General features: G+C 33.1%; 4 protein-coding genes and 1 long non-coding RNA gene across 5 annotated transcripts; 2 read left to right on the plus strand and 3 right to left on the minus strand.

Annotated features, from left to right (window-relative positions):
• Positions 1–126: 126 nt before the first annotated feature.
• Positions 127–1,183, minus strand: LOC139096817 (superoxide dismutase [Mn], mitochondrial-like). The gene is made up of 3 exons (XM_070648573.1): positions 1,036–1,183; positions 834–936; positions 127–762 (listed from the first exon to the last, which is right to left on the minus strand). Exons 1-3 carry the CDS (start codon positions 1,071–1,073, stop codon positions 247–249), a joined length of 657 nt encoding a protein of 218 aa, XP_070504674.1. The 5' UTR covers positions 1,074–1,183; the 3' UTR covers positions 127–246.
• Positions 1,184–1,221: 38 nt separating this feature from the next.
• On the plus strand, positions 1,222–2,065 carry LOC139096820 (ER membrane protein complex subunit 4-like). The gene is made up of 4 exons (XM_070648577.1): positions 1,222–1,342; positions 1,403–1,541; positions 1,611–1,896; positions 1,961–2,065. The coding sequence occupies exons 1-4, from the start codon at positions 1,290–1,292 to the stop codon at positions 1,990–1,992; spliced, it is 510 nt and encodes a 169-aa protein (XP_070504678.1). The 5' UTR covers positions 1,222–1,289; the 3' UTR covers positions 1,993–2,065.
• LOC139096821 (uncharacterized) lies at positions 1,978–2,392 on the minus strand. The gene is made up of 2 exons (XR_011545003.1): positions 2,253–2,392; positions 1,978–2,200 (listed from the first exon to the last, which is right to left on the minus strand). It is a non-coding gene; the product is annotated as an uncharacterized lncRNA (long non-coding RNA).
• A 798-nt stretch (positions 2,393–3,190) lies between these two features.
• LOC139096819 (adenosine 5'-monophosphoramidase HINT1-like) lies at positions 3,191–3,854 on the minus strand. Its single transcript, XM_070648575.1, has 3 exons — positions 3,811–3,854; positions 3,459–3,739; positions 3,191–3,407 (listed from the first exon to the last, which is right to left on the minus strand). Exons 2-3 carry the CDS (start codon positions 3,705–3,707, stop codon positions 3,276–3,278), a joined length of 381 nt encoding a protein of 126 aa, XP_070504676.1. The 5' UTR covers positions 3,708–3,739; positions 3,811–3,854; the 3' UTR covers positions 3,191–3,275.
• A 314-nt stretch (positions 3,855–4,168) lies between these two features.
• LOC139096818 (isovaleryl-CoA dehydrogenase, mitochondrial-like) lies at positions 4,169–5,905 on the plus strand. The gene is made up of 3 exons (XM_070648574.1): positions 4,169–4,359; positions 4,434–4,587; positions 4,723–5,905. Exons 1-3 carry the CDS (start codon positions 4,240–4,242, stop codon positions 5,691–5,693), a joined length of 1,245 nt encoding a protein of 414 aa, XP_070504675.1. The 5' UTR covers positions 4,169–4,239; the 3' UTR covers positions 5,694–5,905.
• Positions 5,906–16,570: the final 10,665 nt, after the last annotated feature.

Raw genomic sequence — 16,570 nt, forward strand, 5'->3', positions numbered from 1 at the left:
TGGAACTAAAATTTTGAGTCTGCGCACAAGATGTGTCCGAAAAATCTATTATTTTTTGTAATTTTTGGTACGTTAGGCAAACACCTGTTAAGGATAAGGAATCAAAATAGTTCATAAACTGCTTAATTGGGAAACTTTTTTTTTTGTTATTAAACTTAGCTTTTTATTCAATCTGAATCAAATCTTGACTTGCGATTCGCACATCTCAATTGTTTTTATAATATAATTAACTCACGCAATTTGGATTTAAGCTGATGAGAATCTTTCTGAAACGTCATTCCAGTTGATGATGTCAAAAAGTGCTTCAACATAATTTGGTCTAAGATTTTTGTATTGGAGATAGTAAGCATGTTCCCAAACATCAATTCCGAACAATGGAACTAAGCCGGTTGTAGCTGCAAGCGGATCTTGATTTGGACATTGAACAACTTGCAAGTTTCCAGTCTTTTTGTTAAGTCCAAGCCATGCCCATCCACTTCCTTGAACTCCAATAGCGGCGACTTTCAATTCAGCCTTTAAGTTATCGAGTGATTTGAAATCCTTAATAATTGCCTTTTGGAGAGCATCTGATGGTGTTGTACGTTCAGGTGTGAGATTTTTCCAGAAAATTGAGTGATTGATGTGTCCACCACCGTTAAATCTTAATGCACCTTGTAATGCAATGATTTTATTAGCATCATTCTTTGCAACTGCTTCATCCAATTGTTCCTTTGCTGCATTAAAGTTTGTTACATAGGCTTGATGATGTTTTGAGTGATGGAGCTGTTTAAAATAGATTTATTCTTCTTACTTGTTTTCGGCTTTTTTGCGTCTAATTTTACACAAATATTTACCTCCATGATTTCACGGCAAACGACTGGTTCAAGAGCTGCATAATCATATGGCAATTCTGGCAATGTTACCTTGTTGCGAACGGTTGTTAAAGCAGCCAATCCTCTGTAATCAATGTAAGTTATTTTGATGATTTATTGCATAATAATTTTCATGGAAATTTCTAGATTTTTAAAAATATTTCATGTGATTCTCCATGCTTACCTTGTTTTTGGCAAAATTTGACGTGTGAGTGACAACATTTTAGACTTTATTAAGTTTAATTAACTGCTTAAAAATGCACGAAATTATTATCAATGTTTTTTCAAAACAAGAGATTTGTAAGGAACAGCGAATCGCATGTAACGACTTTCGAAAATTCGAAATTACAAAACATTAAATTCGAAATTGCGAATCGCAAAAAAATTATTTTCTAAATTATCATTAAAAAGAAAAAAAATTCATTAATTAAGTTAATCATGTCTAAGTCGTCAGCAAAGAAATTTAAATGGAGCCTTGAGTTCAATACCAAGTAAGTTTCATTAAATATATTCTGTAAAACTGTTAATTTCATTAAAAACACATTTTTAAGACCAAAGTCGGATCTCGCAGTTCCTCCTGGATTCAACTTGTCAGCAGCTCAGTCACACAATGAAGTGGCACGTGATACAGATCAAAATCAGTTGATTACAAAGAAATCTTGGGACGTAGCTTTAGGTCCAATTAAAGGAGTAAGTGATAATATTTTCTATTCTGGATCATTATTTATCTTTACTGGATCTCATTAAATTTCCTTTTAGATTCCAATGAACTTGTTAATTATGTATATGGCCGGTAATTCGATCTCAATTTTTCCAATTATGATGGTCGGTATGTCCTTGATCAGACCATTAAAAGCAATATTCACAACTGGTGCTACATTCAAAAGTTTTGAATTGATCCAGAACATAACTCTTCAAAAGTTTGTCTTCTTTTTGGGAAATTTAGTAAACATTGGACTAGCGCTATACAAGTGTCATTCGATGGGATTGCTGCCAACACATGCATCAGATTGGCTGGCATTTGCGGAGCCACAAAGTAGACTAGGTAAGAGAATTAAGTTAAATTTGTGACTGAAAGTGTTAATTAAATTATCAATTTTCTATTACAGAATTCAGTGACGGTGGATTATTGTTTACATGAACTATAAATTATAATTTATTTAACATTTATTAACAAATTACAATAAAATCTAAACTTTATTGGGTAAATTTAATTATTTCTTTTTAATGTCCTCTTCAAATATTTCCACAATCTTTTGAACTAAGCTCGCTGGATCAGTAACTTTTGGTACATCATAATTCTGTGCTATATACATGCCTGTGTATACTCCTACGCCGACATAAGCTAGCTGAAAATGATAATAAATAATTAAGATTTTCCACAGGATATTCAATACGTACCTTGCTTGATCTGAGATTTTTCAACTTTAATAATTGTGCTATAAGTGTTTTTAAAAGAAATGGATTCATTCTGTAGCTGTAAATCAGCTCTAACATAATATTTTTAAAAAAGGATATTTTTATGGTCAAAACAAATGAAAATTTTGGATGGAAAAATTCAAATAAAATTCGACCGTTATTTTTCGAAAATAAACATTTATTTTTTTGAGAATGATTTAGTCCACAATAAATAATTAACGTGATACCAGACACAATCGAATCATATTATCATTAATGTTATAATCAAATGCATGCTTTTAATTTTGAATATCCAGCATTCAGTTCTTTATTTGTCGACTTTCTTCTTGAGATCTTCAGCAGTTTTCTTTTGATCATCCAGAAATGCCATAAACTTTTCATATACTCTCTGTGGATCATCTACCTTTGGTACATCATAATTTTGTGCTATATACATTCCAGAGTAAACGCCTAAGCCGAGAGTTATCTGAAATTTAATTATATTGATTTTTAAAAATAGATTTCTTTGTGATGAAGAAGAAGTTGCATAATAATGTCCAAAAAACATGTTAATTGCATTAACTCACCAGAAACTTCAACATGATTCTATCGTCGGAGGTGCTATTAATCAGACTAAATATAAATAATTGTCTATTGACTGTGATAATCCAGTTTAATTATTTGTTTACTAAGGATCACAAGTCTTTTTGCGAATTGCAAAAATATTACAGTAAAACCTTCTTTAATCGACCATACCTAAATATGTTAATAAACAAAGGTTTAGTAGTATGCCGGTATGTTTATGATAATATTCTTTTTCGTCTGATATGTACTTTAATTAATTATGTATCTTTGTACTAAACTTAACGGAAATCTGAAATTTAAATTTTTGTTCTAAAAATTCTGAAATTTCAAAAAATCAAAATACGTTAAAACTGTAATTTAATGTTTAAGGAACAAAAGTTTTTATTTAGTCATGTACTCAAAGATACATGCAACTTTCATACAATAGAAAAAAAATGCATTTTAGCCTGGTGGCCATCCCATTTGGCGATTTGACAAGAAATGAAGATGTAAATGATAGACAGATTGAGCTCCAAGCTTTCCGTCGTTAATAACTACACGATATCCATTGTTGAGACCAAGATTTTCAGCAACCTAAACGAATCACTAAATTAATACTCCAAATAAACAAAACATCCAGCTTACCTTTTTTCCTGCCAAAAGTAAATGTCCCAAAAGTTGTTCATCCTCCTCTCCAGCTTTTGACAATTGCTGAATAGGCTTCTTTGGAATCACAAGGTAGTGCACAGGAGCTTGTGGACTAACATCATGAAATGCAACGCATTGATCGTCCTCATAAATAAAATTACAAGGAATTTCTTTGCGCAAAATTTTACCAAAAATTGTGTCGCCACCAGGAGCTGCTTCCTGTGCGGCCTTTACTTCATCAGCCATTTTACGTACGTTTAGTGACTGATTCAATGGTCCTGGAGACAGAAAAAGCCGGTTATTTTTCACTAATAAATTACCTAAATTTCTTATCATATTAATAACATACCTTGAAGAAATCCGAAACGCAAATAAATCCAGAGATGAAAAATTTGTTTGTCGAAGCACTCTTTGGTTGGAGTTTTTCAATGATCATTCAGCTAATTAATTTAATTTTCTGGTTTTGCCATGGTTTAAGCTTAATTTAAGTACTGTTTTATCCAAAATGAATAAATTATTGAACATTTAATATTTAACGTTCATTGGAAATTTAAATTTTATGCTTCTCCTTCTGCATCTCTTAACATTTTTGAATTCAAAATTTATCCGTTATTAACGGATAAAATACATTTCTTAATATTCTGCTATGAATCGATGTCCATCAGTCTCTGTCTATTACACTGCCTATCCCTTGTGAAAAAACGCAGAAAAAAACTTGCGAATCGGATAAAAAACTTGCAACAAGTGAGATTAACTAATTTTATAAAAATCCACAAAAATGTTGAGAACAGCTACAAAATTGCTTAAAAATGTCAGCATTAAGTCCATGAGCGTTCGTTCTCTGACACATTATCCGATTGACGATGCATTTTTCGGCCTAACAGAAGATCAAAGTGCTGTAAGTAAATTTCTTTGATTAGGTTTCTAATGATAAGTTTGTTCTATAATTATACTTTGTGCTGATATTCGTAGCTACGTCAAACAGTCTTCAATTTCGCACAAAAAGAACTCGCTCCATTTGCTCAGGAAATCGACAAAAATAATGAATTCAAAGACTTGAGGAACTTCTGGAAGAAACTCGGTGAAATGGGATTTTTGGGAATCACAGCTAAGCCTGAATATGGAGGTAAGTTCTCTTACTGGATCTTTGATTTTAATCCTTGGATTAATTTTTAAATCCTGAGATTTAAGTTAAATCTTTAGACTTATCTAAATTTTCTGGAAAATTAAAATAATACTAATCATTTCCCCTACTTTACAGGAACTGGAGGCACATACCTCGATCACTGCATCATCAATGAAGAACTTTCAAGAGCATCTGGTGCCATCTCACTTTCATATGGCGCACATTCAAACTTGTGTGTCAATCAAATTCACAGAAATGGAAGTGAGGAACAGAAACTTAAGTACCTGCCAAAATTGTGCTCAGGTGAGCATATTGGTGCTTTGGCTATGTCAGAAACTGGAAGTGGATCAGATGTTGTTTCAATGAAATTAAAGGCTGAAAAGGATGGAAATCATTATATCCTTAATGGAAGCAAGTTTTGGATCACAAACGGACCAGATGCTGATGTTATTGTCGTCTATGCTAAGACAAACACAAAAGTATCACCACAACATGGAATTACGGCATTTATTGTTGAAAGAGGATTTGAAGGATTCAGCACTGGACCAAAATTAGACAAACTTGGAATTCGTGGATCAAGTACAGGAGAATTGATTTTCCAAGACTGCAAAGTTCCAGTTGAGAATGTTTTGGGAAAAACAGAAAAGGGAGTTTATGTCTTAATGAGTGGATTAGACTATGAAAGAATGGTTTTGACAGCTGGTCCAGTTGGATTAATGCAAGCAGCATGTGATGTTGCCTTCGACTATGCTCATCAAAGAAAGCAATTTGGTGTTAGAATTGGTGAATTCCAATTGATTCAAGGAAAATTGGCTGATATGTACACGACATTAAATGCATGCAGAAGTTACTTATATAATGTCGCTAGAGCATGTGACCAAGGCAAGGCTAATCCCAAAGACTGTGCTGGTGTCATTTTATATTGTGCTGAAAAGGCAACACAAGTCTGTCTTGATGCTATTCAAATTTTGGGTGGAAATGGATACATCAATGACTTCCCAACCGGCAGATTCCTGAGAGATGCTAAACTTTATGAAATTGGTGCTGGAACAAGTGAAATTCGTCGAATGGTCATTGGACGTGCATTAAATAAGGAATATAAGTAAATGTTATGGATAAATTGTTGATTGGTGCCTTAAGAAGGTATTGTCTTCCGAATCGATTTTATTTTATTGACCAATTTTATTGTACAAAATCAAAGTTATGAAAAGGATGCATTTATTAAAGTTGTTGACTTAATCATTTTTGTCAGGGCTTAGAGTCTTATATTAATAAAGATTTATTAAAAACGGTTATTCTTGGCTGATACAGGTTTAAATTCTTGTGTTTTAATGTCCCTTTCCAGTTGATTCATATTTCAGTATTGACCACTCGAGCAATATGAATATGTGACAGCCATATGGTTGGCATACAGAGGCGGGTTCCATCTGGTTTTAATAAATGAGCTTTGAGCCTTAAATGCTTCTTGGTGGAGCCTTATTAATTTGTGTACCTCGAGTCAGGGTATTGTCTACAGGGAAATTAATCGGTAAGGATAATTAGAAATTCTAATTAAGAATCGATCCCGCTTGATAGCTTCTCTTTATTTTCTAATTATTCGATCCGCATAGCTGCTGGATACATAATCAAACCTGAATATAGATGAACCATCGTAAGCATTGGGAAAGCTCTTGCCATTTTGGCAGCATTCAATGAAATGATCTCTGATCTCTGATGAGAATGGAACCGACGTACTCTCAAGAGTCAAACAGATAACTGGTTTGTTGTCTAACCACTAAGCCAGAGTGGCCTTATTCTCACACTGACAGATTCTTCTATTTATAGCTCAAAAAAATTCATTCCATGCTGCTTAGATTCCACAATTGACAAAAAATTGCAATCACTAAATTTAAGGCATGTCCAAGTCAGGAAGATTTCTTTTCAGAACTTGATCACACACCTTCACACCTAATAACTACCCAGGATGAACAAACAGCTCTTAAGTTGCTCTTAAACATATCTAACATCCAGAACAATTCCCATGTATCCTTAAAATCTCAAAGCAACAAATTGAATAACAAGCTTCAATGTTGACTTCCATAAAACTCTTAACTTTTCCTCACCATTAACATTTAATGAACGATAATTGCAGCATAATTAGCCCAGCGGCAAAAAAAGAATAAACACCAAAGTACAGCACAAGAACAGAAATCTTATTTAATATTAATGTTATGACCCCGTCATCCACATTAAGCTTTAAAGGAAGGAAGAAAAAAATGAAAATTTCCTCGCATTATTGCACACTTTATAAGTAGATGTACACGTGCATGCCACAACCTTTTAATAAACGTCTTCATATCCTTACAAAAAGCATTTCTTCTTATCAGCGACCAAAAGCATGTGGCAAGCTTACACACACATGCACATTTGGGACAGTAAACAAAGTTCTCGATTTGTAAACAGTGGATGCTGGAAAAGGACGGAAGACATCCCCGACAGCATCACGAAGATGATATTAGATGATGGCAATCGCGCATGATTGTTCCTCACCTGTTGCAAAAAATACATAGCAGGCATCCTGAATTGTTATTGAGATATAAAAGCTCTCTTTTTTGTGTCCTGTCCATTATTTTGAATAAATTTGAATTAATTGTTAGTTCCATTCAGGTGTGAAATCGTGATTGCAATTTGTGGTCAATAGTACTGTACAATCAGGCATTTACCATCAACGGCACATGATTTACATGTCGAATGGCAATGTTGTTGTCATTGTACTCGTGTACTTGTTGGAATTTATTTTCTATTTTTTTTTTTTTGGAGATACGGAGATGAGACGTTCACATCTCAGACTCTAAACGGGAGCCGTCGAGTGTAGATGTAAAGTTTGAGTAGCTCCATCGCGCGGGCATGAATTTGTGATTGTTTTACTGGGATTTAAAGTGAAATTTTGTGAATTTTTTGTGGATGGATGAAAAAAGTTGCTTAATTGATTTTTGGAAGTGCTGAAAATAATGAGAATAAATTAGAAAAAAGGATGAAAAATAATAAGCAACAAGTTTGAGTTTTAGTGAAAAAAAAGGAGATAGTTTGATGAATAAATAAAAAATGAAGTCATTACTTCAAGTGCTGTTATTCAGAATTTTAAAGCTCACGGTTTAATTTAAACAGAATTTTATGTTCCTACATGCCATAAAATTTAAGGAATTATTTTTATGAGAAGTTGGATAATGTAAGTTCTTTCTTAACGCTTGCTTAGGATGCAATGAGGTGCAATCAAGATGCAATGAATATTTTAGTCAACGTTATTAAGCTGTGTGTCTTTTGAAGTGAATATGCAGATGGAATTACACGGGGAATTAACTTTGATTGGATTTATTTTGGAAGTTCACAGTTGAAATTAGTTTTTAAAGAATCCCGAGCGACACAGGATGAAAAAAGCTCGGTCATGGAGCTTTTAAGATTCTGTGAAAACTATTTTATTAGCACCAAATGGAAGCTACCTCTGTGAGATCCTTTGTGTGAAATTCACATGGCTGCTAAATTTAGAAGTCCTCCTTTTAGTGATTATGGTTAATTTAGTGATAAGCGTAAGCTGAGCCTTTTAAGTTTCTTGGTGAATCCTTTTTCATTTATGTCGCTCGGGAATAAATGGGACTTAGAACAGCTTTTAAAGCTCCGATGTAAAGCCTTTTTGTGTAGCTCGGGATTTTAGATAAGCTGATGAATGTTTAAGAGAATTTGTTCAATTTTGAATAGTTTCAATGCTTCTATGATTAAAGATCAACAAGAATTGTCTTTAAGAATTAATGCTGGATGTCAATTTAAATTCTGTAAGAAACCATGACGAGTTTTCCATTAAAATTCCGAATCATCTACAATCCCTGACTAGACTACTTGCAAATACCAAAGAAATCACCCAAAACCCAATCTTAAATTCAAAAATATTTGAAAATTTACTCTCAAAAATGTGTAGCTTTTACAAAACTTCGAAAGAATTCCACGAATCCCTTCTTTCTCCTTCCGTTTATAATTTTTCATTGGAAATTCTGATTTTCTTTTCGAGTAAAATTGTTGAGATTTTTTTCTAAGAACAGAATTACGTGCTCACTTTTAGAATCTTCAACTAAGCTAATTTTATGCTGAAATGCTTTTAAAATTGCTGAAGTAGGTACTAAGAATGTAGCAAAATTGAAGCATTTGAAAATTATTTCAATTATTTATTTAGTCAAGAATGGGTTGAGGGTGTTTTAATTCTTTAATGGATGGGAAAACTTTGTCAAGCAGCTTATATTGGAACCCGAATCACAATTTTGACAACAATGCTGTCTACAGAATTCAAAGTGAATTTTTGAAGCATTTCTCAATAAAATACTTGGAAAATACCTGTCGTGTATGAAACCCAAAATTGCTGTGTCAATGAACAGTAATTAGGAAATTCCAGACTACAATCCCGAGCGACACAGATGAAGAAGAAGCCATATTGGCGTCCATATTGCTACCAAAAATAAACAGCTTCCATTTTATGTAAATAAGAGAGGTTAAGCGGAGCCTTTAAAGTTCCGTTGTGGAGCTTTTATCATTTGTGTCGCTCGGGTATGTCATACAGTCACCCAATCCTCAGCAACCAGACCATTAAAAAGTTAACAAAATATTAAAACAGAGTTCGAAGCAGATTCTGACTTATTACTGAAAAAGTTGACTCTAGTTTAAAGCAACTCCATGCATAGCTTACTAGAGAAACTTCATATCAACCTGATTCTACTTTCCATTTCGTTTCTTTATTCAAAACATCCACTTCTCAATGTACTCTCAAAATCCTTAGCATAGCTTCAATCATTTTAATGACAGATTTTTTTTTTCATTTCCATCCATCAAAATGAAAGCTTGCTGTTTACTTTTCTCCAAGTTATTTTCTCTGAAAATCGTCAAGAATTTTGAACGAGATATTTATTCTCAGAAATTTTGTTTAGTTTGGTTCTTCATTTATGTATTTAAAGTTGTTTTCTAGATCATCCATTAAAGTTGAATATTAACATTTATGGACTTGGCACATAATATTAATTTACCGTGAAATGAAAGCCAAGAGTCTAAAAAGTGATGATCTGAATACATTCACAGTGCATAATAGCTTGGATATGCCCAATGAAAAGCTAACAAAAAGTTTTGTTGGAAGAGGAAAAGGTCTTTGCAAGTCACAGATTGTAAATTCTTATTGTATTTCATCTATAGAAAATTTGGGTGAAGTTAGGACGAATTGTGGATGGACACAAAGATGAAATTGAAAAATGATTCGGATAATGTGTAAAACTTATAATACCTACTTATTCATTGATAAATGTGATTCAAGAAAGCTTGAAATAGATTGAAATAAAAGTGATGTTTATTCTTCGAAGTTCAAAAGCAGACTGAATATTTATATGAAGAGGTCAACAACTATGAAAGGAAAAATCAACTATATGAAGATTCATACAGTTTGAATATAAAATGACTGTTGGCAAAAGTATTCTCAACAGATTACTTAATTTTCTAATGCATTTTAATTTAGTCAAATAACTGTAAAGTTCTTTCAGATTTGTTTGCCTTTTACATCTTAATGCATCTTAATTTTAGCCTGTATTAAGAGAAACTTAGAATTAAGTTTTGGCAAACATTTGCAAGGAACGAAGAGTTCAGAGTCTTTTGGACTTCGACTACTTTGTGTCGCTTGATTTAATGCCAACTTTCCTTAACTTCCTTCTCCATAATTACACCAAAAATATATTTGACTGTCCTATGGTCTACTCAAAAACATGTCTATAACCATTATTAAACAATTATCGCAAACATCAGAACAAATTAAGTCCATTTTACCAGATTATTAAAGCCCTTAACATTGACTTCAAATTTTTAATGTCAGAAAAATTCAGCAATAAGCATTTTTGAATTTTCAATCCATTTTGACTCAAAACTTCTGTCTTAAGCACTTGCCATGAGAATTTTGTCTCTTATTGTCCATTATTGTCGACATATTGGATAGAATAAGAAACAAATAATCTGCAAAAAAGGAAAATAAACATCATCAAATAATAATTTATAAAATTCTCAATCAATTCTCTTCTGTAAACAGGTTGAGCATTGAAGGTAAACATTTGGATGAGATTAGGGTCGTTGACTTGTTATGTCCAACATTTGACTTGCTGGAATATGTTTGAAATTCATTAAATCATTCTCTTTACTAAGACTTTAAGCAATATCATATCTAAGATAGGGCAAGAACATGCAGGAAGTAGATAAAGCTCAATTTTATGGACTCAGTAACATGTGAATGTCCCCAAAAAACTGAATAAAATCGAAAATAAATGCTAAGAGCAAAACAAGTACGATTTGATTGAGATACTTCTGATTCTATTAAGATGCTGAATTTGTTTGCAGAGTTTCCATTAGATTGATGTATTTATTCATTTTTGTCTCAAACAGAGCTTTTTATGGATGGAAGTTTACACAAATAAATTTTCTTAAATTATTTAAATTATTTGGGGACGTCTGCAATTGATGGATATCTGAAAATTGATATTGTGCTTCCAAGGGGTTTCATGAAATTGTCTTTAAATTTTCAAAATAAAGTATCATAAAAATCGACTTCCTTTACTCTTCCAGTAACCATAACTATTAATAGCCCATTAAAAGTTTACCCGAGCGGCATAATGCGGCGATGCCGAATTTCTTGCCATAAAAATGGGTCAAAATCAGCCATCATATTGTCTACGCTATTTAGTGTGCTACCGTTAATACGGCAACTTACCGGTACCCTAGCAAACACAGTGTGATGTTATGGTTACTGCAAACTATTCTAGATGAAGTTATCCTTAGTTATTACCATGCTTAATACTGACATTTGAATCTTATGGTTACTGGGTATATGAATGACTTCCATTATGCGCAAAAGAAACAAAGTCAAAAATAAGTCATCATTAATTATTCACAAATCAAGATAAAAAGTTAGTAAATTGATGATAATCAGACTGCTTTTCAGAATACTGAATGAAGATTAAAAATATGAGAATTGAAATAAAGAACTTCAAAGAATGCTAATGCTTAAATTTTTAAAATTATTTGAGAATTGAATTCAAATGTTCAGATGAGATGAGAATTATTCAAAGAACATAATATTTATAATGCATGAGCTGAACTCGATTATGAGTCGAGAACTGTATGAGCAGAGAAAACAAAATGATTAAGGTTTTATTTCATATAATTTACATTATTAATCATGAAATGTGGTTTACTAATGGATTGTTTGAAACTTTCTATTTTCTAATTCCAATTTGAGCAGCACAAATGAAGAAGGCTTAGCTTTGGAACTTTAATGCTCTCCTAAACCTATTTCATTAACACCTGTCTTAATCTGAGCTTCAAAGCTCCGTGTAGGATCAGGAATTTGTGTCGTTCAGAAATTCTTTTCTAATTATGGAAAAATAGAGATTCTGGCATATTTCTGTCCAATTTCTACGCCAGAAAGCGCATATCGTAGACATGGCCCGGTTTCAGGCCAACTTAACCGTGGTCTAACCCAATCGGAACAAGTTATTCAAGACATTCAAGTGGCTACTACATGACGTCATGTTAACCGAAATAAAAATTGGCAATTGGATGCCCTGTAGCCGCTATCTGACCACCATGAAAAAGTGTGTCGATCGGATAAGGCTGGATTTCATTGAATTTGCGCTACAGTTAGAATCTCACTAGCATTAAGAGTTTAAGAGCTACTAGTGGATATAATAAAATTCGCAAAATACATAAAATTAATGCACATTAAGTTTTAATTTTATAGCAAAGTGCAGCTCAATAAAATGAAAAATCTCATTTTCTAAAACAGCTTTTTATTTTCTATCAAACTCCATTCCACATAAAAATAACTTTTTTTTTCTAAAAACAAACTGAAGCACATTTGCTTCCATAAAAATTCCTATGAGAAAATAAAAAATTAATTTTGATCTGAATGAATTACATCTGTTCATGTTTACCAACTGAGTTACTGTCAAGGTAATACTGGGTAATACTATGACATTAAAATCTCATCCTTCGAGAATAAAGAAACATTTAAAAAATTGAAATAAAAGTTTTCGGTCTAAGTTGATGACGAGATTTATGCCCGAGCTACACAAGTCCGCTATTAACGCTGTTAACGTCCAAAAACCTATTAACCTACGCTAACAGACAAAGAGACCGCTTTTAGGTACCGTATTGGTCTTTTTGTGACATGAAAGCATGCTTTTTGCAGTTTAGGGAAAAGAGCTTTGTTGGATGTGTTGCTCGGGTTGGATGTTCTAAAAACTACACGATTAAGTTTAGTTTTTGTGTAACTTCTGTGAATGAAAAAGAGTTGTAAAAACTTTAACTAAATTGTCATAATTTTTAAAACAATCTTTAAACTTCAATTTTAAACTTAAAGTACACGTCACTTCACGTGATGTAATGTAGGAATTATAAAAGTTGATCTTTTAAAGAATGTTGAGCATTTTTTTGCAAATCTTACTGTTTAAGTTGAGAAAAGTTTGCAAGATTTAGTTTTTATTCAGTTGTGGAATTGCAGGAATAAGAGTTTTTGAGAATTCAAGGAGTAAGGATCAGACACTAATGTTAAAACTGCAATTTCTTGAAATTTGTATGAAAACCTCGAGCGGCATAATACGGCTCCATGGCTTACTTACTTAATAACTCAATGGCTGCACAGATTATATGGAATCCATGACCTCCTTGATATGAATGTCGCCTGAAGCTAGTCCTAACGCTGATGCTCGATTGCTAATTTATATTCCCAAATTTAAAATGACCAAAGCCTTGTAATGGATCTAAATCACCCGTCACAGTATCATTTGGGCAATATTACACCTTAACGTTAATATAACGACGTAGCGAACAAACTGTGTTGTTCGGAACAGTTGAAAGAACATGATTTCTACAATTTATTAATAATGTCTGGCTCTTGGGGGCAAGCAAGTGTCAGATGCATCCTCTATAGAGAATTTCATGAGAATACCATCAAATTCAGTCAATATAAACACTACTGCATACTTTCTTGCAGTTAGACGGATCACTAATTCAAATCCCAACTCAAACTTTTTATGATACACACAGAGATTAAGCCTCCCATAACGCAGCTGTTACGTCTCATGAGAAGAGAAGAGAAGAAAATTGACGAAAAATAAAACGAATAGAAATGCAAAGTACAGAAATAAAAAGGAAGAAAACTTGAGTGAATACTTGCATAAATGTATACATAGCAAGACACGAATAAGATACAAGATGAATGTCTACAAGAGGATAATATTGAATGTGAAATGTAAACGAAACAACAGTTTTAGCTTAAAGCAAGAGATTCTTATGAGAAAAATACAAAAGGAATTAATATTGCTACCGCATCCTCATCTTGCTCTTTAAGCATCATGTTTATTTTTTATGTAGGAGATATGAAAAGTTCATATGGAAGTACGGAAACAAGTGCGAGCGAGTGTGGAATATGATTGATGCTGAAAATAAAAAATTGAATTAAATATTCTTGGAATTGTTTACTTATTTCGTATACATTTGGGATTTTATGAAAGCTTGTTGTTTCATAATTGTTGGAATTGCCAGTTGTGTATGATGTACAACATATCTGAATTTGAAGTACGCGAGTATTTACTTTACGTCCTTAAAGTCCTGGGATTGATTAAAAATCAGATTTAAGTAAGAGTTAAACGAAACTTTTAAAGAACCGTTTGGCATCCATATAATGGATACCTCACTGGTGCCCTGAAGAAACGACAAAATACCGTAAAAGTACCTTTAAGCACCATAAGGTAGATATTTGGGCTTGATGTGATCACAAAATATTCCGAATAATTCAAGTCGGTTACTTACTTACTTACCTCGTTGGTCGTACAGATCAATTGCGATCCATGACCTCCCTTAGACGTCTGCTAATTTCCGCCAATTACTGATTCCAAATGACGTGCGATCTCTATCGATAGCTTCTCTCCATGAGTTCTTGTTCCAAATCGGCTAATCAATCCAAAATCCATCACCAGCTCAACGTTACTGTGACTTAGAGTTAGATTCGGTTTTGAATTGAATGGATTTTGGATTGTTTAGCTGACTTGTCCAAGCCTTGGATCCGCTATGGAGCTTTTAAGGATCCAATAAATGGAAGCCGTCTTTAGAGGCCTGGCGTAGCCTTCTTAATTTGTGTAGTTCGGGTTGTCATTAAATGCCTTCTAATATAAATCACAACAGACATCTGACACTGATTACCAAAATAATCATATTTTCCCCATCCATTACATCACTTCTAAAAGGCTTGTAATCATCGCTAAACGCTTTGTCATAAGAAACTTTTGGAACAACCAAAAAATGGCATTTTAATGGCACAGATGCTTGTTATTCTCAAGAATTTCATCATTTACATTTTCTTTAAATATAAATTTTCCTGTCTTATTGCATTCCATCCTAACATCATGCAGCATTGCCTCATGAAAATTTCAAAAAATTCTTCTTGTGCCTTGATGAAAGGAAATGAAAATGAAAATAAATTTAAATGTACTTAAAGTGCTTCCGTTGTGTGGAATCTCATAAAGTAGAAAATGGTTCGTTGTTGGAGATAAATTAAGTGTACGAAATGCTACAAATATACTCAAAGGATTGCTGCTAACAGCACATAAATATTATTGCTTAAGGCAGTGGTGGACAACCTTTTATTTTTTGCGGAACACCTTGATGGGAATCGAAGACCAGTGTTGGGCAACTTGTGTGTCATTTATTGGTAATGCCAAGAACCGTTTGTGGTTTCGATCTAATGTGTGCCACGAAAAAAAGGTTGCACACCATTGGTCTCAACCGAAACCGCACACGACACACGGTTCATGGCATTTACAATCATTTTGCACATATAATTGTGTCTCAGCACACAGGTTGCCCACCACTGACTCAGAGAATGCACACAAATGTGCAATAAAAATAGCTTTCATGGATGGTTATGCTGTGGTAAAAATACAGCAAAATATTACTCACAACAAGTAATTTAATGCTGATTCATAAAAGTAGATTGACAGTGCAAAATCATATGATATGCTCGAGCTTTTTTACTGTCAACAACAAATCAACAATGGATGTAAATTTAATAAATCCAGTTCCGATGTTATTGTATTTTAAGGAAATGCAATATCCTGAAAAGTGTTGACGAGTATTTGGAACTTGACAATGATTTTACCTCAAATTAAAGACTTGCCACAGGTGTGCATTAACTTAAATCTTCTAAGAGAAATGTCAAGGTTTTGGGTATGATTTTAAAGTAAATGGAGCACTTCCTTGAGAATATCTTTAAAATTGAGATAAATTACTTTTATAGCAATTCCCGAAGCACATAAAATGGTCCATTATTCAACATTTATATTTGGTTGTTTTGATGATGTATTTTAAGTAGTCTGTGTAGAGTCAATGGGAATGAATCTGAAAGGATTTATTTTTAATTATCTTGGGGAATTCTTAATGTAATCAGGGTGTTTTATCTGTATCGTATGCTGAATTGGCAGAGGTGTTGCAAGGAGCTCTTCTGGCTAATATTTGCATAGAATGTCTAGCAGATGTGGCTGATAAGGTAAATGGTATTTTTTGGATGAAACGCAAACAATTATGGAAATTTTTTGTATTTTTGTATCAGAAAATTTAAAAATTGAGGCAGAAAGGGAGGTTTGATTCCCAACATCACCTTAACCTCCAACGCCCTAATACATAAGCCTAATACACGTATAAAATACTTTTATGTTCATGATATTTAAATTGTGTAGCCTTAAAGTGCCATAATTCACTCGACCGTCACACAATTAACTGATGTTCTCACGACTCTGTCAAGCAAGCGGCATGATGTCTTCAATCAAAATTGTCATAAACAGTCATAAACATACTATAGCTCGACAAGTAAGCCTTGCTTCAATTTGGAGATTGTGTGACAAAATTTTGACGATTTTTGATTGTACATATACGTCAG

This window comes from Chironomus tepperi, unplaced genomic scaffold, assembly GCF_022539635.2.
Source record: "Chironomus tepperi strain 1889 unplaced genomic scaffold, CSIRO-AGI_Ctep_v1 contig_407, whole genome shotgun sequence".
Lineage (NCBI taxonomy): Eukaryota > Metazoa > Arthropoda > Insecta > Diptera > Chironomidae > Chironomus > Chironomus tepperi.

Bases quoted from the DNA above. Each gene is read 5' to 3' on its own strand.
- LOC139096818 (XM_070648574.1), top strand. From the start codon at position 4,240: ATGTTGAGAACAGCTACAAAATTGCTTAAAAATGTCAGCATTAAGTCC. The intron at 4,360-4,433 runs GTAAGTAAATTT...TGATATTCGTAG, and splicing joins TAACAGAAGATCAAAGTGCT to CTACGTCAAACAGTCTTCAA. The intron at 4,588-4,722 runs GTAAGTTCTCTT...CCTACTTTACAG, and splicing joins AGCTAAGCCTGAATATGGAG to GAACTGGAGGCACATACCTC.
- LOC139096820 (XM_070648577.1), top strand. From the start codon at position 1,290: ATGTCTAAGTCGTCAGCAAAGAAATTTAAATGGAGCCTTGAGTTCAAT. The intron at 1,542-1,610 runs GTAAGTGATAAT...ATTTCCTTTTAG, and splicing joins CTTTAGGTCCAATTAAAGGA to ATTCCAATGAACTTGTTAAT. The intron at 1,897-1,960 runs GTAAGAGAATTA...TTTCTATTACAG, and splicing joins GGAGCCACAAAGTAGACTAG to AATTCAGTGACGGTGGATTA.
- LOC139096817 (XM_070648573.1), bottom strand. From the start codon at position 1,073: ATGTTGTCACTCACACGTCAAATTTTGCCAAAAACAAG. The intron at 937-1,035 runs GTAAGCATGGAG...CATTGATTACAG, and splicing joins CAAATTTTGCCAAAAACAAG to AGGATTGGCTGCTTTAACAA. The intron at 763-833 runs GTAAATATTTGT...TATTTTAAACAG, and splicing joins TTTGCCGTGAAATCATGGAG to CTCCATCACTCAAAACATCA.
- LOC139096819 (XM_070648575.1), bottom strand. From the start codon at position 3,707: ATGGCTGATGAAGTAAAGGCCGCACAGGAAGCAGCTCCTGGTGGCGAC. The intron at 3,408-3,458 runs GTAAGCTGGATG...TGATTCGTTTAG, and splicing joins TACTTTTGGCAGGAAAAAAG to GTTGCTGAAAATCTTGGTCT.